General features: G+C 45.6%; 2 protein-coding genes and 1 non-coding gene across 6 annotated transcripts in view; 2 read left to right on the top strand and 1 right to left on the bottom strand.

The window, feature by feature from the left end:
* Window positions 1–1291, bottom strand: MRPL51 (mitochondrial ribosomal protein L51). Its single transcript, XM_008513934.2, has 3 exons — window positions 952–1291; window positions 757–867; window positions 1–316 (listed from the first exon to the last, which is right to left on the bottom strand). The coding sequence occupies exons 1-3, from the start codon at window positions 1028–1030 to the stop codon at window positions 120–122; spliced, it is 387 nt and encodes a 128-aa protein (XP_008512156.1). The 5' UTR covers window positions 1031–1291; the 3' UTR covers window positions 1–119.
* Window positions 1267–24715, top strand: part of NCAPD2 (non-SMC condensin I complex subunit D2) — a 27484-nt gene continuing 4035 nt past the window's right edge. The window contains exons 1-23 of one of the 4 annotated variants that reach the window (XM_070618978.1): window positions 1267–1756; window positions 1794–2095; window positions 2870–3019; window positions 10496–10571; window positions 10850–10908; window positions 11375–11556; window positions 11842–11984; window positions 14601–14728; window positions 14801–14924; window positions 15106–15253; window positions 16934–17131; window positions 17482–17616; window positions 17715–17802; window positions 17884–18064; window positions 19722–19846; window positions 20111–20347; window positions 20665–20839; window positions 21097–21181; window positions 22772–22905; window positions 23238–23370; window positions 23466–23550; window positions 23628–23795; window positions 24051–24220. In XM_070618978.1, the coding sequence (XP_070475079.1) occupies window positions 2893–3019; window positions 10496–10571; window positions 10850–10908; window positions 11375–11556; window positions 11842–11984; window positions 14601–14728; window positions 14801–14924; window positions 15106–15253; window positions 16934–17131; window positions 17482–17616; window positions 17715–17802; window positions 17884–18064; window positions 19722–19846; window positions 20111–20347; window positions 20665–20839; window positions 21097–21181; window positions 22772–22905; window positions 23238–23370; window positions 23466–23550; window positions 23628–23795; window positions 24051–24220 (2901 nt within the window). In that variant the 5' untranslated portion in view covers window positions 1267–1756; window positions 1794–2095; window positions 2870–2892. Of the gene's footprint in view, window positions 1757–1777; window positions 2096–2869; window positions 3020–10495; window positions 10572–10849; window positions 10909–11374; window positions 11557–11841; window positions 11985–14600; window positions 14729–14789; window positions 14925–15105; window positions 15254–16933; window positions 17132–17481; window positions 17617–17714; window positions 17803–17883; window positions 18065–19721; window positions 19847–20110; window positions 20348–20664; window positions 20840–21096; window positions 21182–22771; window positions 22906–23237; window positions 23371–23465; window positions 23551–23627; window positions 23796–24050; window positions 24221–24715 lie in introns of those variants that run through there. The other 3 variants (XM_070618977.1, XM_070618979.1, XM_070618980.1) reach the window with 3 other exon arrangements.
* On the top strand, window positions 10972–11298 carry LOC139083739 (small nucleolar RNA U85). The gene has a single exon (XR_011540645.1). It is a non-coding gene; the product is annotated as a small nucleolar RNA U85 (small nucleolar RNA).

Here is a 24715-nt window from a genome sequence, read left to right on the forward strand (position 1 = left end):
TTCCAAAGGAGCCCCATTTTATTACAGAGTCTACAAATCCCTTTCTTCATAAAGTAAAGTACTGTCCCCCCTCTCCTGGGGGATTGATGTGCCTCTTCCACAGTTGCCAGCTTTCTCTTCTAGCGATACTTTCCATGTCGGTTAAAGTGTTTGTAGAGGTAGCTGATGCGTTTGTTAAGGTTGTGCAGGTCATCAATGAACATCCGATTTCCAACCATCTTCTTCTTTCGGATACAACGCTGCAATTCATTCCCCTTCCAGCCTCGAAGCCATCTGGGGCCCCTGATCAGTTCTTTGGGGTGCTTTTCAAAGTTTCCTGTGTAATGTGAGAGAACATATTAGTTTTAAGACGAGAGAACCCAGCCTCCACCAGCTAAGCCTTCAACACACAGTTGCATCTTCCTGAGCAGCACCTATAGAAAAGACACATTACACCACAGTATCAAAAGCACACACTCTGGAACCAGACTGCCTGGGGTTCAAATTCTGTCACTGCCATTTCCTAGCTTTGGAAAAATTACTTAACCTCTCTGTCCTCAGTTTCCTCACCTGTAAAGTGAAAACGTTATTATGAGGATTAAATGAGTCAATATATGTGGGGCACTCAGAACAGTCCGGAACACAACGTAAACAGCCACACAGAGTTAGCCCTTACGACTGAGGAAGGTACTATTCCCACACAGGTGAAAAAAAGATAGATAGTCGTTACGGCATAACTGCCATTCTGAACTCCTGTACCATGGAGTCGAGTCTTACCCAGGATCCCGATGTTGTCATACACCCCGAACATGGCCCTCTTCTCGTTCCAACGATCAACCACTTTGGGGGGCGGGAGGGTGACCCTTACATGGAACAATCCAGGAACACCTAGGGATGGGGAAGAAAAGGAATGAATCTGCGCCGCTTACTGAGAAGCAGTTCTCGGGACGTTTTTCTACGTCAGCCACTTACCCAGAAAGAAGCTTCTACAGGCCAGGGGCACCCAGCCCCCTAGGCCCCTGCCAGCCACCCAAGAGAGGCTCCCTGCCATGGCTCTCGTCTCTCCCTTACAACTGCACGCCGCACGAGCAGAAGAGTGAGAGCCAGGTGTAGCTTTCTAGGAGACGACAGGGACGGTCCTGGCCAGCCTCACACGCGTACTACGCGGAGGCAGCCATCTTGGGCCTTACCCAGGGAGCTCCGGGCGCAGGCCCCGCCCACCCCAGCCTCAAGCCCCGCCCCCTGTGTTCCGGAGGCCTTGACACACCCACCCACCCCCGCCCACCTAGGCGCTTCCGGTCTGCCCGCCGGAAGTTCTGGAGCGCCAGACTTGCTGAGGGGTCGTATCGTCGTCGTTTCGGGCACCTCAAAACTAAATTTCAAGAGAATTCACCCTTTCTTGTTTCTTTGGACGTCCCTCAACTGTGAGGGAGATGAGACTCCAGAACCTGGACCCAAGACCTTCTGTCTCTGTGCCTCACAGCAGCTTTGCGCTGTAGCTGGTATTTGCCCTGTTCTACAGGGGAGGAAATCTGAGGCACAGAGAGTGAAGTGACGTGCTGGACATCACACAGCAGACGAGATGGCGGACCCTGGATTAGAGCCTAAGCCTTCTAACTCCCGGCCTGGACACGCCGCCTGTCCCGGGGGTGACTGAGTGGGTCACCATCCCAGGGGCACTACCACCGCCCAGCTAGATACGCGGCGTCTCTGGCAGGCACTGCCCGGGCGTCCTCCCCAGCACCCGGGGCAAAGCGTGACCGGGAGGCAGGAGGCAGCCGCAGGTCGGGGGGCGGGGCCGGAGCCGAGCCTAGGCCCCGCCCCCCCGGAGGCGCCCCCGGGTTTTCCCGCTCCTGCGCTGTGATTGGCCGGTGTCTGCGGCGAGCGTCGCGATTGGCCCCCTTGCGGCCGTTGAGATTTGAACTCCACGTTGGCGGCTCTGCCCGCGCGGCGCCCGGCCTAGAGGCGGGCTTTTGCCTCTGGCTGCTGGGGATTGGCCGGTTTCTCTGCCTGCTTGAGTGCTGCCTAGCTGATTGGTGGATGTTGTGCACTCCGTGTTTTTTCCTTTACTTCAGCCCCACGAGCCGAGTCGGAGGAACGGCGGGGGAGCTCTCCGGTAAGGTGTGGTGTTCGTGGGGAGCGGGGAGTGAAAGGCTGGGGAAATCGGGGACGGGGCAGCTGACGGCCCTGGACAGCGCTCGAGAGGCGGGAGGGCTGCTGGGTGGATCCCTGGGGTGCGATCTGGTGGAAACAGTCTGACATCTGCAGCGGAATTTGGGCAGATCGCTTAACCTCTCTTAGCTCGATTTCCTCATCTGTAGATTGGGTTGCATTATTACGCACCCCATGAGATTGGGATTTGGAGAATTTGATCAGATATGATAGAGTCAAATAGCCTAACCGAATCCAGTGCAGAGTAAACAAGCAATAAATGTGAATGCCCTCTTATCTGGAGCCAGGAAACCCACTAGCCCATGCTGGGCCACTGTTCTGGCCTCAGGTGAGACATTCTGTACGTAAGAAGTTTTGCCCATAAAAACGGAAATACTAATGCTAGTTTAACGCATTGATGTGCCACTTTACAGTTATTTAAACGCTTTCATACCCCTTGACTCATTTGATCCTCAGAGCCGCTTTGTAAAGTAGTCAGGGACTAGTCACCCCATTTTACAGATGAGGCCCAAGAGGTTAAGTGACATGACCAATGGCCGAGTCACAGCCAGAATTAGATTCTAGTTCAGGGTTGATCTCCCATCCTCTACAATAATGTTATCAGCTGGATGTAAGACTAAAGAAGCATTATACATTGGAAGAGGGGGTGAAATAATAGGAACAGATAAAAAGACAGGCCTTAAATACAGACCCTGACCTGTTTGCTGTTTGTTTCCAGCCCTGTGAGCCAGTGGGAGAAGGATGTCTCCCCAGCTGTTTGAGTTCCATCTGCCCTTAGCCCCAGAGGAATTGTTGAAAAGTGGAGGGGTGAATCAGTATGTTGTTCAAGAGGTACTGTCCATCAGAAATCTTCCCTTGCAGCTTAGAGGTAAGACTCCGTAGCTGCTGCTGTGCCTAGCCCTTCAAAACAACCATCCCACATGTAATTACGTCATCTGTCTGCCCCACTACACCACGAAGCTCCACGAGGGCCAGGAACACGTCTTTCCTGTTCCCTGCTGTTTTCTCCCTAGCATTGCATGGGGTACGTGGCATGCAGGAAGAGTACACTCATTGACTACCTTCTCTCACTTATTCAGTAAACAGTCTTGGTGTGTATGGTTACTTTGGGGGGAAAAAATTGTTTTAGATGTTTACCTCTTACCATATGCCAAAATAAAGTCCTAGTGGATTTAAGAATTATAGGAGGAGACAGCTTTCTCAGAATGTCTGGGACCTGACCTGACCTGAACACTTTTTGAGTCTAGATCTCTTGTTTCCAAGAGTGTTCAATAATGGGAAAAAATCCGTAATATGTATGCACAGCTGCAACACTACAGTATATGTACAGTGCAATTACCCATTGAAACCTATAGATGACCAAGAACAATTAATTTATGCATTATCATCAAGACCCCATAATGTCACTGTACTTATTGGAAATGGTCTTGTGTCAGTTAGATTGCTTTGGAGAGGTACATAAAGGTTAAGAGTCTGGAGCCAGGCTGCCTGAATTTGAATCCTGGCTCTACCTCTCTGACCTTGGACAAGTCACTTATTCTGTATATCTCGGTTTCCTCATCTGTAAAGGTAGGGATAATAACCTACTTCATTTATTATCTCCTACTACAAGAAGGGTTAGTTAATGCAGCAGCTTGATAATGTGACTCCAGCTTGTCTCCTCTTGGCTTCCCCATCATGGTTGCCAAGTGGCAGCTCTTTGCTCTCATGTCCAGAGGTAGAAAAGGGGATTTTCTGTTGTTCTTTTTCTTCTTTCCTTTTTTTAAAACTTTACCAGAAGCCTCCCAACCAGAATTGGACCATTGCCTATTGCCCTAACTAATTACTGGTAAGGGAAATGGAATTACCCAGATTGGCTAAATTGATGGAGATTATTACCTAGGAGCCTCCCCAAACCTGGACATAACAGCATTTGGTAAGCAAGAAACAAGGCAGAGTGTGGAGGTCCACTGATGGGTGGTCAGCCAACAGTGTCCACAGATACACTGTTCTCTCCATATTGCGTGGATATGTGTATCACCAATTGCACATGCTGTACACTATATCAAACTGTTTTCAGTTATTATAATGCATTATTTTTTAAAATGGATGATCACTGTCTTTAAGCATTCTTTTTATAACAATTGCATTGCTTTTGGTGTTTAGAACCCTAAATAGAAATTCTACTGTAAATATACAAGATACAATCATTTAGTTTGTGTAACAGGTATTTACTGATGATATGCTATGTGCCAGGCAGTGTTCCAGGCACTGGAGATACAAGAGTAACCAAAACAGACAAGATGACAAAGTTCTTTCTCTCAAGGCTCTCACCAAGTAATAAATAAATATGGGGGCTCTCATCAAGTAATAAATAAATATGGAGTATGTCAGATGGTTGTAAGTGCCAAGGAGAAAAATAAAGCAAGATAAAGAAGATACAGTGTGCCAGGGTAGGGACTGGCATTTTATGTTGGATGATCAGAGAAGGCTTGCTGATAGGAGACATTTGAGCAGAGACCTTAAAAGTGAGGACTATGCAGATTCTCAAGGAAGGGCGTTCCAAGCAGACAGGAGAGACAGTGCTAAGGCCTGAGATGGGAAAATGCCGATATGGTTGGAGTGGAGTAAGCTAGGGAAAAAAAGAGGTCAAGTGGGAAGTGGTGCAAATTATTCTAGAATCTTGTCCCTGAAAATGTGGTCTTCAGACCCACAGTATTATCATGATTTAGAAGTGTATTAGAAGTGCAGGATGAAGACCCACCCCAGAACTACTGAATCAGAAAATCCGTATTTTAAGAAGGTCTCCAGGTAATTGGGATGCACTCTTACGTTGGAGAAGCTCTTATCTAGAGCCTGATAGGTCATGATGACGACTTGAGCTCCGGTGTGAGTGAGTTCGAAAGCCTTTGGGTGTTATAAGCACACGAGAGATATAGTCTGATGTTTTAAAAGTGTCACTGTCTGCTGAGTTGAGCAGAGACTATAAGGAGCAAGGGAAGAAGCAGAGGGCTAATTAAGAGGCTGATACAATGATACCAGGTAGCTTGACTGGGATCATAGCAGTGGGGGTGATCACAAAATATATTTTGAAAGTAGAGGGGCCTGGCCCCGTGGCCGAGTGGTTAAGTTCACGCGCTCCGCTGCAGGTGGCCCAGTGTTTTGTTGGTTTGAATCCTGGGTGCGGACATGGCACTGCTCATTAAACCACGCTGAGGCGGCGTCCCACATGCCACAACTAGAAGGACCCACAACGAAAAATATACAACTGTGTCCTGGGGGGGCTTTGGGGAGAAAAAGGAAAAAAATAAAATCTTAAAAAAAAAAAAGTAGAGCCAACAAGATGTTGATACATTGGATTTATAGGGTTAGCGAAGGAAGAATCTAGGATAACAAGGCTGTTTGACTTGAGCAGCTAGAAGAATGGAGTTGGCATTTGCTGAGATGGGATAGACTGTGAGAGGAGCAGGTTCAGATTGTAGGTTAGATGATTGTGGAGTGCAGGGGAGAGGTGCCAGCTGAAGATAACCATTTGGGATTTAATATTCAATGTGCGTAGAGCATTTAAAGCCATGAGAATGGAAAGAATGTAGATGGAAAAGAAAAGCCATCTGAAGATGTAAGACCTGAGACAGTGCAACATTTAGAGACTGGGAAGATGAAAAAGAACCAATTGGAGCCAGCTCCGTGGCCGAGTGGTTAAATTTGCACACTCTGCTTCAGCGGCCCAGGGCTGCCCTGGTTCGGATCCTGGGCATGGACCTGGCACCGCTCTTCAAGCCATGCTGAGGCAGCGTCCCACATAGCACAACTAGAGGGACCCAAAACTAGAATATACAACTATGTACTGGGGGGCTTTGGGGAGAAGAAGGAAAAGTAAAATCTTTAAAAAGAAAAAGAACCAGTAGAAGCAACTAAGGACCAGTCATGGAGGCAGAAAGTGAACACAGGAGCAAAATGGAAGGCAGATTAAGAGAAGATTTCAGAAAGGAAAGGAGAGATCAACTGCAAATTAATACTGGACTTAGCAATGTGGCGATTGCTGGTAACCTTGAGAGAGACTGTTTGAGAGGAGTGAAAGCCTGATTGGAATAGGTTCGGAGACAATGGGAGGAGAAGGTGATGGTGAGTTGAGGTAGCTGGTTGTTTTGCTTTAAGGAGAAGCAGAGAAATGAGGTGGAAGCTAGAGGCGGGGCTAGAGTCAAAGGAAGGTTTTTTGCAGCATTACGTGTGTATGTGCTGACTGGGAATGATGGGAGAGGGAAAAGCTGATGATGCAGGAGGGAGAGGGAGCGATTGCTCGAGCAATATCTGTTAGTGGGTAGGAGTAGGTGATGGTGCCCGGGAGGAGAGGGTTTTCTTAGTGAGTAGTGAATGTGTGATAGGAGCTCAACAGTGGAAACACTATACATAGAAAATAGACTGAAAAAATTAGCCAAGTGTTAACAGTGCTCGTTTCTTTCTCTTTCCCACTTTTTTGTATTTTATTACAGTATTGACAGTTTATCCACAGTAGCAAAAGAGAAGGCAGAGTATATGGGCACAGACGCAGGGAGTATGGGGAAATACAGAGCTTGGGGCAGTTGGAAGTTCTCTAACGTCCAATTCTATTTTCTCAGTGAGGTGAGAAGTGAAACCTTTAGCTGAGGGTGAGTTGGAGAAGAAGGTCTTGATGTTATGAGCTCTGGAAAGGTGTGAAATAATTGCCTAGAAGAAAGTGAATAGGCCTGGGAATTTGTAATAGGCTTACCAGGAAAAAGTAAGGGCCCACTGGAGGTTAGTGGTCATAAGTTTAAAGTGAGAATGGTCAGTACGGTTGTGTGTTTTTTCCAAGCCATTTTTATTTGTGTGGTTACATGAATGGAGTAAGCAGTCAACTGGATTTAATCCAGATTTGCCAGGGGAGCAAACGTGTTGTTAATTAGTGGGAAAAATTAGGAATATCATGTCTAACAATAGAGGAATAGTAAGTTAATCAGGATATATACATTCAATGGAATGTTATACTACCATTAACAATTGTCCACAAAGGTTTTATAATGTCCTTATTAGAATATAGATTTTAAAAAGCAGAACAGTGAATATGTGATATGACCTCAACAATGGAAATACTATGCCCAAAAAATACACTGAAAAAAATTAGCCAAATGTTAATAATGCTTGTTTCTTTTCCTTTTCGATTTTTCCGTATTTTCTAGATTACAGAAGGTTTCTAAGAGTGGTAAAGAGCTTACACACACTGAGTTACATTATGTGCTAAGTATTGTTCTGACTGCTTCACATGGATCCCCTCACTTCATCTTTACAAAAAAATTCTGAAAAGCCTTAAAAGGTGTGGTCTGTTATTACTCCCACTTTACAAAAGAGGAAACTGAGACTGAGGAAGCTGAGTAGCTTGGCCTAGTAAATGTTCAAACCAGACGTAAACCTAAAGCAGTATGACTCTAGACCAGATCAGCGGGTAATGTCTCAGAGGCGTAAAGAGGGACGTGGACCGAGGCAGTCATTCGCTGTAATAACAAGTGGGTAATTGGTAATCTTTGAGATAATAGTCATTGGGTCAGTAAATCTCAGAAACTAGATTTCAGGAAATTGAGAGAAAGATTAGACAAAATTTAAAAGGGATATGATAGCAAGGTCAAATGAAAGGTGGTGAGCATTTTTGTTTGTTTTAAGGAAGGGAGGCCTGAGCGTGCTGGCAGGATAAGAGCAGTCCCCGGAGAGGATAAAACAAAAGGTGAAAGCGAGGGGAGGTACATCTTTGGGACAGTGGGACAGGTTAGCTTTAGAGGAGAAAGTCTTTCACCTGAGACTGAAGCAAAGACTGGGAAGACGTTGGCAGAATGATTTGTTGCTAGGGAGGCAGGATAACATGAGGGAGCCCATGCTTTGGGTCTCATTCTTTCTGGTAAAGTAGAAAGCAGTCATCTACTGCAGGGGGAGAGGCAGAGGGTAAGAAGAGTGAAAAAAGAGGAGAACTTGCTGAGTGTAGTGCTGGGGAGTCAGGAGGAAGTGGAGGAATAAAATGCTTGTTAAAAATCGTGGAGGACCGGGTTCTATTTGGACAGCGTAACGTGTAACAAATCAGTTCCGTGCCAGCAGTGATAATGGAGTACAAGGTTCAAGCTTTACTTTCCAGGCGAACCAGCTTGCTACTGCAGAAAAGAAGAATTTGGTGGCATTCTTTCCCTCACAGAAAGAGCCTAGGTATACAACTTGGTTCAAAAATTCTCTAACCTCTATACTGCCTTGCCACTCTTAGATGTTATAAGGCGTAATTAGACTACTCTCCTTCATACTGAAGTCTTTATCCAGAAGCAGTAGAGCCAGGATGAGAAGAGCACTGAGTTTGAGAATCAAAAGATGCTGGGTTTTCAAAATGTAACATAAGTAGTAACAAATGAACCGAAATCTATTACAAATGTTTGACACAATCACAGTGAAGGAGGAGGGAAGAAAAGAACTAACCCAAGTAACTTTGAGAAGCAATATTTTGACTATATACTGTATACAAAAGAACTTGACACAATTATTGTAAGCTAGTTAGTAAATTTATTTTTTACAGGAATGTAGGTTAGCAATTCTGAAGCTGCTTTATGTGTATACTAGGATTAAGCAAATACATAAATGAACTTGTGTTTTTCAATATATACAGTGATAAACATAGATTTAGAGGTGTGTAAGCTTTGTGTGTGTGTGTGTGTGTGTGTGTTCATACATGTTTTTCTCTACTGAGAGTGCCTGAAAGCAATGACAGAATAGCAGTGAGCCTATTCAGTGCCTAGAATTGGTTCCTACTTACCATTCTCCATGAAAGGAACCAGGACTCCTCTGAGAATGTTGACTGCAGGACAGGGTCAGGGAAAGCACAAGATGAGCTGAAACGTCTTGTGGTACAAGAAAGTAAGAGAGCACTAGTGAAGAGAGCATGTCAGAAGGACACAGGCCAAGTTGAAGAGCTCCTAGTGGTCAAGTATGGGGCAATTTGAGCAACAAAATAAATAGTAACAGGAATGGATTAAAACACAGGATAAGAGAAGTATCCATGAGTCCATTTTTATATAAATGAACAAGAGGAAAGGAACAGCTCATCCTTGTAGTGTCATCCTTCCCATTAGTAAATGTAGAAGGAATGATGGAGATAGAAAAATCACCAGTTAGTAAACACCACAGTAATAATCATAGCAGGCAGGAATCATCAAAAGATGCTTAAATTAATGGGTAAAATGTGATGAGATATTTGCATAGTTTCAAAGCATCTCCCCACAAAATACTCATTAATTGCAAAGGGGAAAATAGTAACTTTACAGTGGAGACACCTGGTAAACACTACCAAGTGATCAAAGTTATATCTTGCACTTCCTGGGCTGATGCATCAGGAGGACCCAACCTCCCTTCCACGATAATCTTGCCAAAAGCACATGACCTTGATCTAATCACGAGAAAATATCAGACAGACCAAATTAAGGGATATTCTAAAGAATAACTGGCTAAAAAGTGTCAAGATCACAAGAGACAAAGATTGGAGGAGACTAAGGAGACATGACAACTGAGTGCCTTGTGGTAACCTGGATTGGATCCTGGACCAGAAAAGGGCATAAATAGTACAGCTGGCAAAATTCAAATGAGGGCTGTAGAGTAGTTAATAGCATTGAATTAATTAATGTTTCTTGATTTAGAATAGATCCTTATACTATGGTTATGTAACATGTTAACATTATCTGGATGAAAGCACGGGAACTCTGTACTGTTTTTGCCACTTCTGTAATTTCAAAATTTTTGGAAAAAAAGACCCTGAGTTTGTGTTCACTACTAACTACCATAAGTTGGACAAGTCACATAAGTACTCTGACACTTAATTTCTGTTCTCATAAAATAGGCATAATGCTGTCTGCTTTATTTAGCTCAGAGATGTGGGAAAATTCATGTAAGACTTTAACTGTAAAACAGGACAAAATGTAAAATATTGTTCTGTTGAAATGAACTGTCTCCTCTTGAGATTCTACTAATAAAAGCAGTTAACTCCAGGGGCTGGCCCCGTGGCCAAGTGGTTAAGTTCGTGTGCTCCGCTGCAGGCGGCCCAGTGTTTCGTTGGTTCGAATCCTGGGCGCGGACATGGCACTGCTCATCAAACCATGCTGAGGCAGCGTCCCACATGCCACAACTAGAAGGACCCACAGCGAAGAATATACAACTATGTACTGGGGGGCTTTGGGGAGAAAAAGGAAAAAATAAAATCTTTAAAAAAAAATTAAAAATGAAATAAAAAAAATTAAAAAGCAGTTAACTCCATTGTCTGCCATGAATAGAATTTACCAGAAAGGCCTCTCCCCTCTGTATTAATTAGTTTCTTTCATCTTTATAGCATTTCAGGCTGCCTTCCGAGCTCAGGGGCCCCTGGCTATGCTGGAGCACTTTGATACTATCTACAGCATTCTACAGTAAGTGAAATACCTGGCTACGACTTTAAAAAGAACTGGTGGCTATTTGCCCTAACTTTGCATGCTAGTCCTGAAATTCCAGATTATTGGTTCACTCATAAACGGTTCTGGGTGCTGATATCTCTGCTGATGAGCATTTACCCCAACTTGCCACCGTGTTTATTCAGTGGGGCAATTTCACATGTATTTTTAAGCGGTAGATTCTTCGGGTTGGATCTGATCTGTTGGAACGGCTCTGCAGGGTCCTGTCTCACCCCGGCACTTTCTTTCCCTCATAGTCACTTTCGAAGTATAGATCCTGGCCTCAAGGAAGACACTCTGGAATTCCTGATAAAAGGTGTCTGTGGGTCAGGGGGATGGGGATGGAAGGTGTTTGTTTGCTGTCTCCTACCTTTAATCAGCCACATGATGATATCAAGGCTGTGGTGATTCAGTTGGTTTGGCTAAGCCCGGGGACCTTTGACCTGTTAAGGTCTGTAATCTTGGTGGGCAATACAGAGTTATGTGTGTTCGCTGTAAGGGCAGACCAACAAGAAATTCTTCCTACTTTTGAACTACCTCTCTTTAGTAGAGGTGATTTTTCCAGTTGCCAGGGAGAACTTCTGGTAACTGGAGTGAGAGAGTGGGGACAGGGCATGTCAGAGTATGGGGTCAGGGGTCCCAAAGGACTTAGCTTGTCTTGTGGCCACTGAGAGATGAAACACAGATCTTTGGTAATCTGATGGCTGCAAGTACTGGGTGTTCTGAAGTTGGGGTATCCGAGGAAAGTGAACGAAACCGACTCCAGATTCTGCCCGTTGCAGTGGTCTCCCGCCACTCCCAGGAGCTTCCCGCTGTCCTGGATGACGCAACTTTGAGTGTGGCCGATAGAAGCGCCCACCTCAATGCCCTCAAAATGAACTGCTATGCTCTGATCCGCCTCCTGGAGTCCTTTGAGACCATGAGCAGCCAGACGAGTCTTGTGGACCTGGGCACTGGTGGGAAGGTAATTTGGAGTTCCTGGCTCATTTATTAAGGGGCCTGGAGGGATAAGGGAATTGGTGGGAAAGAGGGAATCCAGTGATTTTGCCCTTATTTCGGGTTTATGAGGAAGTGCTCAGAACTATCCCAACATAGCCCTCCCTGACAAGCAGCTCTTTCATGTTTTGGAACGTGTGACACTTCTGTATCACCTTCTCCCGGGTCTCGACCTGCACTCAGCGTAGCAGATCTTGACCCTCTTTGTTTCCTTATTTTTTCCTAAATGTATACATGATTTTTTTCTTTTTAGGGTAAGAAAACTCGGGCCAAGGCAGCCCATGGCTTTGACTGGGAAGAAGAGAGACAACCAATTCTTCAGCTTTTAACACAGTTGCTCCAGTTGGACATTCGTCACCTGTGGAACCACTCAGTAATTGAAGAGGAATTTGTCAGGTGGGTAGTGAAGATGGCTGCAGATAAAACTGAACTGTGAGGAGTGAGGACTCTGTTGCTAGATATGCCTTTTAAACACTTCATTTCATGCCTCAGTTCTCTGTAATACATAGAACAATACCCATAACAGTGAGTTGTTAGGAAGTAGATAATGAAATGTTAGAAACTGCTGTGAATTTCTCATCTCCCATGCCCATTTATTCATTCATGAACCAGTGTTTGCTGAGAATCTGCTAGGTGCATGGCTGGTATCGTTATAGCCGCTGGGAACAAAAGTTTCAACCCTTTTAAAGTGTATACTAAGGAGCAGAAGAGAATCTTTAAAATATATAGTATGTTTTATGATTTATTACTATGGAGAAAAATAGAGGAGGAGATGGGAAGTTGGATGGAAGAAGATTGTAATTTTATTTTATTTTTATCGAGGTCACATTGGTTTGTAACATTATATACATTTCAGGTGTACATCATTATATTTTGACTTCTGTGTAGACTGCATCATGTTCACCGCCGAAAGTCTAGTTTCCCTCTGTCACTATACACATACGCCCCTTCACCCCTTTCGCCCTCCCCCTCTACTAACCACCAACCTGTTCTCCATATCTGTTTATCTTCCACATATGAATGAAGTCATACAGTAATTGTCCTCTCTGTCTAATTTATTTCACTTAGCATAATACCCTCAAGATCCATCCATGTTGTTGCAAATGGCACAATTTTATCTTTTTTTATGGCTAGGTAGTATTTCTTTGTATACATATATACCACATCTTCTTTATCTCTTCATCCGTTGATGGGCAGTTAGGTTGCTTCCAAGTCTCGGCTATTGCTAATGTTGCTGAAATGAACATATGGGTGCATATATCTTTTCAAATTAGTGTTATCATGTTCTTTGGCTAAATACCCAGAAGTGGAACAGCTGGATCATATGGTATTTCTATTGTTAATTTTTTGAGAAATCTCCATACTATTTTCCATAGTGGCTGCCCCAGTTTGCATTCCCACTAGCAGTGTATGAGGGTTGTGATTTTAAATGAGCTGTTCTAATGATGCCTCTTTGTGATGGTGACATTTGAGCAAAGACCCGTAGGAGGTAATGAGAGCCATGAGAATATCTGGAGGTAGAGCAAGGGCAAGGAAAGGGAACAGCAAGTACAAAGACCCTGAGGAGGAAATGTGTCCAGCATGTACAGGCAATAGCAATGAGGCCAAAGAGATGGCGGCTGAGACAGGGTGGGAGGGATAGGCTGTGAGGTCCGGGGAGCAGTGGGGAGCCACACTGTGCAGATCATTCTGATGACTGGCATTTTCTCAGAGTGAAATGGGGCCCCTCGGGGTTCTGAGCAGGATAATGAGGTGGTCACTGACTTGCACTTTTACAGTGTCGTCCTGGCTGTTGTGTTGAAACAGACTGTGTAGGGGGAAAACGGGCACAGGAGACTAGTTAGGAGGCTGTTGCAGTAATTTGGGCAAGAGATGACGGTAGCTTGGACCACAGAGTGGCAGTGGAGGTGGGAGAAGTGGTTGGATTCTGTACTTTTTTTTCTTAAGCGAGAGCTTACAGGATGAGCTGATGAGTGTGTGTGAGGTTTGAGGAGAGTGCAGTCAAGTATGACTCACCCAGCGTTTGGGCCTAAACGTGTGGAAGAATGGAGTTGCTAGTAACTGAAATATGGGGAAGCCTATGGGGATGTGTTTTGTGGGGACAGTTAGTTCTGTTTGGACATGCAGAGTTTGAGGTGCTTATTAGACATCCAGGTAATGTTGTCAGATTCGGATGGTGAATGTACAGATCTGGGGTACAAGACAGAGGTCTGGGCTAGAGGTACATATTTGGGAATACAACATATTTATATAAATGGTATTTATAGCCATGGGACTGAATGAGATTACTAAGTCAGCGAGTATAGCTAGAAGAGAGCAGAAATCCAGGGACTGTGCCCTGGGGCACTCCAGCATTAAGAGTGTGAGGAGATGAGGAGGAACCAGCCAAAGAAACTGAGAAGGGAGTCTGGCATCCTGGAAGCCGAATGAAGCATGTTTCAAGGAGAAAGGAGTGATTGACTATGTCAGATGCAGCTGAAAGGTCATTTAAGATGAGGACTCATTGGTGCCAGCCCTGTGGCCAAGAGGTTGAGTTCACCCACTCTGCTTCGGTGGCCCAGGGTTTCGCCACTTTGGATCCTGAGGATGGACGTGGCACTGCTCATCGGACCATGCTGGGGTGGCGTCCCATGTGCCACAGCTGAAAGGACCCACAACTGGAGTGTACAACTATGTACTGGGGGGCTTTGGGGAGAAAAAGGAAAAATAAAGTCTTTGGAAAAAAAAGATGAGGACTCATTGACCTTTCTATTAACAATGAGAAGTCATTGGTGACTTTGTCCAGCCTTTTATCATGTGTATATTCAGGGTCTGATAGGCATCATAATTGGTTGAATGATGATCATCTTGAAGGCCTGAGTACCTATCTGGGGTCAGCAAAGCAAAGCAACTTGGTGTAGAAGGTGATTAAATGAAGAAAACGTTGGGGACAGTAGAGATAGAATGAATGATGCAGCCCCAATATAATTGAGTCCAGACAGCTGATTCCATCATCTCACTCTCTTTTCTCAGTTTGGTTACTGGCTGCTGTTACCGCCTCCTGGAGAACCCCACCATTAGTCACCAGAAGAACCGGCCCACCCGGGAAGCCATCACATGCCTGCTCGGTGTAGCCTTGACCCGTTATAACCATATGCTCAGTAAGTGAGCCCTCCGCTTTGCCTCACCTTTTTCGTTTTGCCCGTAATTTCTCATGTTTAGTGCTTCCACAGGTGCCACTGTGAAGATCATCCAGATGCTGCAGCACTTTGAACACCTGGCATCTGTACTGGTGGCAGCTGTGAGTCTGTGGGCGACTGATTATGGAATGAAGAGCATAGTGGGAGAGATTGTAAGGTGACTCTTCCTTCCTAAGCTTCTAAGTCTCCTTTCTCTCTGGGAGAAGATAAAGAAAGATTGGAAATACTCTCTGTGCAACGCTAGATTCCTTAGATGTTAGATAACAGTCTTACCTTCCCTTTCTGGGAACTGAATAATTGAGTTATCTTGCTGTGGCTGTGCTTTTTTCCCTGTATAGAGAGATTGGACAGAAGTGTCCCCAAGAGCTGAGTCGAGACCCGTCAGGGGCAAAGGGCTTTGCAGCCTTCCTGACAGAACTAGCAGAACGCATCCCAGCCATCCTGATATCCAGCATGTGCATTTTGATAGATCATCTGGATGGAGAGGTAGGTGGTCCCCTGGGGATCTCAGGTTTTTCTGTTTTGTTTTGTTTTTTTTTAAGTTATATGTGAGTGATTTTTGAATGTTTTATATTATCCGTGTGTACTGCTAGCCTTTTTTCCTCCAGTTTCATTAAGATATAATTGACATATAATATTGTGTTTAAGGGGCCAGCCTGGTGGCGCAGCAGTTGAGTGCACACGTTCTGCTTGAGCAGCCCAGGGTCCACTGGTTCAGATCCCGGGTGCGGACTGGCACTGCTTGGCAAGCCATGCTGTGGCAGGCATCCCACATAGAAAGTAGAGGAAGATGGGCACGGATGTCAGCTCAGGGCCAGTCCTCCTCAGCAAAAAGAGAAGGATTGGCAGAGCTGTTAGCTCAGGGCTAATCTTCCTCAAAAAAAAAAAAAAATTGTATTTAAGGTGTACAACATAATGACTTATGTATATTTGTAAATGATTACCATGAGTTAACATCCATCAACTCAGTTATAAAATTTTTTTCTTGTGATGAGAACTTTTAAGATCTACCCTCTTAGCAACTTTCGAATATACAGTACAGCATTGTTAACTGTAGTCACCTACTGTACATCACATCCCCAGAGTTTATCTCAGCAATGGAAGTTTGTACCTTTTGAACACCTTCACCCGTTTCCCCCACGCCCCTCTTTCTAGGGGTTTTAAGTCCATTCTTGAATGGCTGTTTCTTAACAGGAAGGTAGCTTTCACATGAAGTCAAGTTGGCTAAGCTCATCACTGTGGCACTTCCTTCCTGCAGAGAAGCAGATGAAGTTTATTGAATAAAGAGCCATTTATTAACCCTATTTCAATATCACATTGGTTTTATCAGGTCTGGTAGAGGAGATGATAGTTCCACAGCTGAAATCTAGTGAGAGGGCCTCAGCTGTGACTCGAGTCCCGTCCGTTCCTCAGGATGAAGCCTCTTCCTACCATCTGGCTCACCTTGCTTTCTGCAAACAATGAGCATTCTCAGATCAACTTATGTCATCTCTCTCAATTCCCTCTTATTCCTGAATGCTAACCTGGTTGCTTCCCAAACAGATGCAGAGCGCTCCTAGGTGAATATCAAGGACAAAGCAGTCTACTCGCTCCTCTAATTTACTTTAGCCTCTTGTGCAAGACCCCATTCTCTGGCTCTTGGCCTGGTAAAAACCCCAGCCCCGTTCTCCACCAGATTCTGTCATGGACTTGCTTGGCACCCTAGGGCTGATTTCTGCTTCTCTGTGTCTCATTCTCTGTCTGTAAAATGTGAGAAGGGGAATGGGAGGGAAAGTGTTTATTAGTAAGGATTAAAGGTTTTGAGACCTCAGATGAAAGATAATTAATGCTTTCCAAATGCATGTTGGTGGGTAGATATGATCTCACATTCAGCTCCCACCATGGTTACCTGAGTGAACCTTATGGGGAAAAATTGTTTTGGGCTCTTGTTTATTTTGTCCCTGTGTTCTCCTCTGAGCAAACAAGGCCCCCCTGGGATTCAGCTTTTTCCAGTGACCTTGGGGGTGAATACCTAGGCAGTTGACCAGAGAAAGTCATGGCTAAGACAAGTTTAATCTTAACTAAAGGCCTTTCCCCTTCTTTGTGCCTGGACAGGCACAAGAGTTTAGGGAAAAGAGAGATCGTATTGGAGTGCACAGGCTCATAGCCACTTTATTTCTCTCTTAGAATTACATGATGCGCAATGCTGTGCTAGCAGCCATGGCAGAGATGGTACTGCAGGTTCTGAATGGTGATCAACTGGAGGAAGCAGCCCGAGACACCAGAGATCAGTTCTTGGACACTTTGCAAGCCCATGGCCATGATGTCAACTCCTTTGTGCGGAGCCGTGTTTTGCAACTCTTCACCCGAATCGTCCAGCAGAAGGTGAATGACCTTCTACATGATAAAGACATGTGGTACCCCTCTATGTCCAGGCCAAAGAAAAGAGGAATCTAGTGTCAAAGAAAAATACCTGTTGCAAAGAAGAGTCTAGAACTCAGGTTGTTACTACCAGTAATAAAGGTCTCCCTCTCCCAAGGACAAGGATGCCTGGCTCCATTTAGGCACTGTACTGTCTTAACCCCTACAAAGAGTACTCTTCAACCATTTTAGATCCCACAGAAAAGTTCCTTTTCAATGAGTGGGTTGCTCATTTAGACTTTACTTCAAGATCGTCTTGAGGACAATGGATGAGGTGGGATGTAAGCTGATCCTTCTCTTTCTACCCTACATAGGCTCTCCCCCTCACACGTTTCCAGGCAGTGGTGGCCTTAGCAGTGGGACGTCTGGCAGACAAGTCGGTGCTAGTATGTAAAAATGCCATCCAGCTGCTGGCAAGTTTTCTCGCCAATAATCCCTTTTCCTGCAAGGTAAGTAGGCTTAGTTCACCTGAAAGAGAAGTCATTAAATGGAAACAGGGATGAAGTTATGGGACTTGGTGACCCTGATACTCATTTTACCTTGATAGCTTAGTGATACTGACCTTGCTGGACCACTGCAGAAGGAAACCCAGAAATTACAAGAGATGAGGGCCCAGAGGCGAATTGCAGCTGCCTGTGAGTAGTTACTGCATAGGAGTCCTCGCCCCACAAGTCGCCTCCCTGCAGTCAGAGGCTCAGGGAGACTTTCTCATTCAGCCGCAGTGCTGGACCCAGAGGAGGAGTGGGAAGCCATGCTGCCAGAGCTGAAGTCGACCCTGCAGCAGCTGCTACAGCTTCCCCAGGAGGAAGAGGAGGTTCCTGAGGAAATTGCTAATACAGAGACCACTGAGGAGGTGAAAGGACGCATCCGGCGCTTGCTTGCCAAAGCTAGTTACAAGTATGTGAAAGAATGACGTATTTTCTCACGAGCTGTTTAGATTTAGAGTCAACCTTTGAGAAACCATATTTCTTTAAAATGAACTTCGCTTAGGGCATGCCTCCACTGGAGGATGGCAGGCGTTCTCATTGTAGTTATGGTCCGAATACCGGACGTATACCGAAGGCATAGTCCACAGTTAAGCATGCTTTTCTACTTTTACAAATGTTTAAAGAAACTACTAAAACAACTAAATGTAAACAATATTAGATTATAATTAAATATGACAAAAGTCCTCCTTTATTTGAAGGGGAAAGCCTTTAAGTATAATTCTAGTTGTGTAAGCTTAAGTAACTTACTGAAATTTTCTGGGCCTTGGTTTCATTATTTGTAAACGAAGAAATTGATTGGATCATGTGATTTGTAATGGGCCTCCTAATTCTGAATTCTGTGAAAAATAAAATGAAAAATAAGTTCTGTGAGCTAATAAATAATATCACCCTTGCTTAATCCTACTTTAATCTTTAAATCAACCTGATATGAATCCTGCTCTTAGAGAAAAGATTTCTCCCACTGATTCTCTGACCCTAGACCTGGAACAGCTTGGCAACAGAAGTCCTGACAGCTGTCCGCAGGTGCTCCTAACCCTCAGCCACAAGTCACTTCTCTACTTCCTAGCTAATTGAGCTGTTGAAAAGGCTAAAGAGAAAGTGGCTCCCTGGCTCTCCAACTCCCTATGTCTCTCTTTACTCTGCCAAAGCTTAACGAGAGACTGTAGTTTTATAACTGCTGGTTCTTCCTCCAAGCATTCTAGTATCTTCTCCCATCAGTTAGGAAGAGGTTTCTTCTCATGTTAAAGCTGTCATCTCCTTCTTCCGAAATCTTCAACATTTGATGCTGGGTTAAGTTCTTAGTAACTGAAGTTTTGCTTCCAATTACTAATTTAGACATATGTTAAAACTTGTTAAAATAACTTTTTTCATGGTTTAACTTTAATAATTTTTTTAAAAGCAGAAATCTAATTTAAAAAATTAGTACATTCACAAAATTTTAAATTATGAAAAAGACGTGCCATGAAAAATCTCTTCCAAATCTGTTTTTTCCCAGCCGCTTAGTTCCCCTTGCCCCAGGGAAATGATGTTAGGAGTTTACTGAGCATCCTTCTACATATATAGCGTACAGACATACAGGCAAGCATATGTGCTTTTTACACAAGTGATGGAATTCTCTACCCACTGATCTACCACCTTGTGTTTTTCACTTAACTGTGTGTCTCAGTGATTGTTTAATATTTATACATAAATAGCTACTGCATTATTTTTTTATAGCTAGTAAAATCCCATTGTATAGATGGACTGTAGATTAACCAATTATTGAAAGTTTATTTTTTCCAGACTTTCACTTAGCAAAGTTTTTAAACAAACGTTTGGAGTAGGTTTGTGACTTTTTTTATTTAAAAAGCCTTATTTGAGTTTTTCGAAGACTGTCTGTAAAGCCTTGTCACTTTGGAAATAGGAGCAGTGTTTTGAGCTCCACCCCTTAGTGTAGGTGCCTCTCAGCTTTTTCCTCGGGGCAGTGGGTCTGGGTTTCGGATGGGATCATGAGGTAGGCTCCCTTACATCAGGCTGCAGTCACACTCTCATGGGTGCCATGTGGTGACAGGTTCATGCTCTTTCAGGCGGGCCATCATTCTCACTCGAGAAGCCATAGGCCACTTCCAGAAGTCTGAAGCCTTCAGTCAAATGGACCCAGAGGAGGCAGAGGAGACCAGGTTCCTGAATCTCTTGGGAGCTATCTTCAAAGGTAATTCCTTTCCTTCTTCAGTCGACAGACAGAACATTTCAACTAGTGTTTATGGACCGTTTACTTTATGCCAGACACAGGCAAACAGAATCCAGTGCCGCGAGAGGCCAGAGGGGAGTTGACTACACTTCTGCTCCTGAGGGGAAGCAGCCCGCAGGCCTAAGATTGATAGTCATAGGATGTGAAAGGGTATTTCCAAACCATATATGGGATTTCCCCATATACCCTTGAATAAAACCCATCCTGTAATTCTCTAACTCCTAGACCCAGCAGCTTCCACACAGAAGAATCCCCAGGAGTCTGCAGAGAACATGGGACCAGGACAGACTGACGGTAAAGACAAGCCCAGTGTGTCAGAGCCTGAGAAATCCTGGGAGAAGGATGAACTGGTGAAGCAGGAGATGCTGGTGCAGTATCTGCAGGACGCCTACAGCTTCTCGCAGAAGATCACAGAGGCCATTGGCATCATCAGCAAGATGATGTATGAAAATACAGCCACAGGTGTGCCACGCCCCTTTGTGTAAGGACTGCGTCTTGGGGTTGGAAAAACCAGTCTTGTCCATATTTTATTGATACCTGTCCTTTAAAAGTCAGGGATTCTGTATTTTCATTTGCTTTGTATTGCCCATGGAGCTTATCTATTTTAACACGTGTAGTATTTCATGATAGGGCATTATAGATTATGGGAGGAGTCGACGTTCTCAGGGAAGATGAGGAAGGCCTCCACTTGCATGTTGCCATGTTAAGAAAGGTTCTATCTCTAAGTATTGGGAGAGTTTTGCCAAGCAGATGGGTAACATTTGTGTCTCTCCTCTCAGTGGTACAGGAGGTGATTGAATTCTTCGTGATGGTGTTCCAGTTTGGGGTACCTCAGGCCGTGTTCGGAGTGCGCCACATGCTGCCTCTTATCTGGTCTAAGGAGCCTGGTGTCCGGGAAGCTGTGCTTAATGCCTACCGCCAACTTTACCTCAACCCCAAAGGGGACTCTGCCAGGTATATGGCGTACTTCTGCCTTTGCTGACTTTTCTGAGGTCAGTGTTCTAGTCTCCTGAAAGAATGGGGGGCCATCCTTCTAGAGCAGTTCTGAATCCACAGGCAGGTCTGTAATGGGGCTGAGCCTGGACTGAATTTCCAGTGAAGCCCATCCTACCTGGTTATTTGACACCATGCTGGGATTAGCCCTAATAACCTCTTTGCCAGGTTTGAATTATCAGTCTTTGAATGACCCCTGATCTCTGCCTCTCCCACAGAGCCAAGGCCCAGGCTTTGATTCAGAATCTCTCTCTGCTACTTGTGGATGCCTCAGTTGGAACCATTCAGTGTCTTGAGGAAATTGTAAGTCTCTTCACTTCCTCTCTTTAGTCATTCAACAAGTATTAGTGAGTGATTGCTGTGTGTTCAACAATTTACTCACCTCCACAAAGAAGTATCATTTTCTTTCAAGTTCCCAGCTTAAAAGGAACCTAGTCTACTTGGCAGCTGTAGAATATTGTCTGTTTGTAGAACAATGCAACAGATAGATAATTAAGTGCCAGAGTCAGTGGCACAGGTAATGGTTAGACTAGCAACGGTAATACAGCCATAATGACACTTCCCATACACCAGGCACTGTTCTTAGCACTTACATGAACTTGTTTAACCCTCACAACCACCCTGTGAGGTAATATTATTATTACGCACATTTTACAGTGAGGAATCTGAGGCACAGAGGGGTGGAGGAACTTGGCTAGTTACAGCTAGTTAGTGGCAAAGTTTGAGATTCAAACTCGGGCAATAAGAGCTCCAGAAAACATACTCTTAACTTGTGTGTTATGCTGACGAGCACAGAGTGGGAAAGAAAGCGGTGTTGGGAGGATGGTCAAGGAAGCTTTCTGAATGTAGTGGGACTTACGCTGGCTCTTGATGAGTAGGATTTAGAGAATTAAAGGAAGGAAAGCCAAGAAAGAGCACAGCCTATGTTTTAGAATGAGAAAACTGTTCTGGCTCAAAACTGTTATCTAGAAAAGATGATAGAGGTGTGAATGTAGGTTAGAACTAAACTGCGAAGGCCCCTGGATGCCTTTCAAGAGTCTGGGACTTGAACCTTGTCAGGGACCCCAGCATTTTAGTGAGGCAAATCTGCTTTGAAGTGTTTGGATTATGGGGACCAAAGGTGGAAGTGGTGCTGAGCACCAGCTTCCACTGGGAGGAGTGCTACTGCAGGAGGTATTTTTCTCCTCACTGAGGAAAAGAAAAGAGCCTGGTGGTGGCAACTGGCCTGAGACCCCATAGGCTACTGGTCAGCAGCCCCTACAGCAGGCAAAGGAGCGTTGTTTCTAACTGATGAGCAGGGGAGTGGCGTGATGGACCGGATGTCTGGGAGACGGACAGGAGAGGAGGCCAGGGACAGGGAGGTCCCTAGAGGCTGCTGTACATGTATGGTGACAAGGGGCTGGACTCAGGGGTGGGAGGAAAAGCTATAGAATTCTACCTAATGGAAGACAGATTTTAAAGGAACAAGAGGTAGGACTAAGTGAGTCAAAAAAAATTAGTCGACTGTGAAGTTTTAAGCAAATGTGACTAAGAGTGTGTTGGTGCTATTGGCAACATGACAGGGCAAGGAAGGATGGTGGCTTCCAGTTTAGACATGTTGAGTTTATGGTAACTGCAAGAAGACCTACTAGAAATCTCCAGAATGTACTCAGCACTACAGATGCACACAGAACTCAACCAGGCCAGTTTCAGCTTGCCATCTCAGTGACCACAGTTGGAAGGCAGGCACAGGAGGACCTGCCCGAGCCCCTGCTGTTGGCGCCACCTCCACCCTTTCTTAGTCCTAAATTTGCTCACACCTGCTTCAGGTTCTCAATATTCTCTTCAGAGAAGTGGGCCCAGGAAGGGGCAACTGTTACTGTTTGCCCTGAGCCCTTTTTCTTTTCTCTTCAGCTCTGTGAGTTTGTGCAGAAGGATGAATTGAGACCAGCAGTGACCCAACTACTGTGGGAGCGGGCAACCGAGAAGGCCCCCTGCTCTCCCCTGGAGCGCTGTTCCTCCGTCATGCTTCTTGGGATGATGGCACGGTGAGGCTCAGGTCCAGACAGGTGGTAGGATGAGAGAGGGAAGCAAGGGTCTGAGAGGGGGCCCTTTTCTTCAGTAATGGCAGTGAGGCCCAGCTGAGCTCTGCGTGTGACTTGGCTACCTAAGTGGAAAATAAAAGAATGACAGTAGCAGACCCCCTGTCTATCACGGATAGTGGGACTCAGAGAGCAGGAGAGATCCAAGGGGCCAGCCCGGTGTCGTAGCCTCTCTCTAGTGCTCCAGGGTTCTTGAAGCCTGCTGTTGGGTGCCAGAACCTCCTCCATCCAGGGGCCTGTGCATGACTAGCTGTAACTCTCTGGCTTCCTTCCCCCAGAGGAAAACCAGAAATTGTGGGAAGCAACTTAGACACACTGGTGAGCATAGGGCTGGAGGAGAAGTTTCCACAGGACTATAGGCTGGCCCAGCAGGTATGCCATGCCATTGCCAACATCTCTGACAGGAGAAAGGTATGTGGGGTGGCTATGTCCAAACTGAGGAGAGCGGGGGTCCTCTTATCCACCCTCAACACACACCCACATTCCATCTTTGCGGTTCCCCACAGCCTTCTCTGGGCAAACGTTACCCTCCCTTCCGGCTACCTCAGGAACACAGGTTGTTTGAGCGACTGCGGGAGATGGTCACAAAAGGTGAGCTCTCACAAAGGGCCTGGGGCAGACTTGGGTCCTTTGACTGCAGTGGGCAACTTCTCCCTTCTTCTATACAGGCTTTGTCCACCCAGACCCACTCTGGGTCCCATTCAAAGAGGTGGCAGTGACGCTCATTTACCAGCTGGCAGAGGGCCCTGAGGGGATCTGTGCCCAGATATTGCAGGGCTGTGCGAAGCAGGCCCAGGAGAAGCTGGAGGAGAAGAACCCCACCCAGGAGGACCTGCGTAAGTGGGCAAGAGGGGCGACGGGCCGAGTGGGCAGCAGCCAGCTTCTGCTGCTTTCCCCGCCGGGCCAGAAGCCACTGCCACTGCACTTCCCACTCATTGTGGTACAGTCATACCGCCATTCTCCCACCCCCATCTTCTTCTTCACTAGTTTTTGTAGCACAGGAGCGAGAGGAAGATCAGTAAACACGGGGTGCAGGGTCCTGGGAGACTTGCTTCTATCTTTTCTCCTTGCTTCCCTCTCCGCTCCCCCAGAGGACACACCCACGCTCCCCGCTTTCCTGTTGATGAACCTGCTCTCCCTGGCCGGGGATGTGGCCCTGCAGCAGCTGGTACATTTGGAACAGGCTGTGAGCGGAGAGCTCTGCCGGCGCCGAGTCCTTCGGGAGGAACAGGAGCATAAGACTAAAAATCCAAAGGAGAAGGTGAATGGAGCTGGGCGTTTGGGTTCGTGTCCCACGCATTTCCCAGATTTGTTCCATGACCTCTGGTCATTGTCGTTTCCTCTGGGAGTCTCTGCATCTCTCCAATGAAATGAAATGAAGAGGGCACTGCCTCATTGCTGCTCCTCTGTGGGAAAGATTAGTGAGGACGAAGATGGCGCCATCTGCCCATGGCCACCCAAGGAAGGGGGGGAGGGTTAGGTAATTACAGAGTGTCAAGTGAGGGCCTCAGCATAAAATACAGGCTCCTCCCGAGGCAGCGTTTGTTAGAACAGGCATGCGTCCACCCCATTCCCATCAGCCTTGGTTCCCAGGCCTGCCACCTGATGGGGACCTTGTGTTCTCTCCACTAGAGGCAGTGGTGTCTTGTTGACAGATAAGGCACAGAGCCTTGCAGCAGTGGCATAAGGTCTGACCTCTGTGACCTTGAACCATTGTCTGGCATAATCCTTCTGTTTACTGTATATAGGAAATTAT

This window comes from Equus przewalskii, chromosome 5, assembly GCF_037783145.1.
Source record: "Equus przewalskii isolate Varuska chromosome 5, EquPr2, whole genome shotgun sequence".
NCBI lineage: Eukaryota > Metazoa > Chordata > Mammalia > Perissodactyla > Equidae > Equus > Equus przewalskii.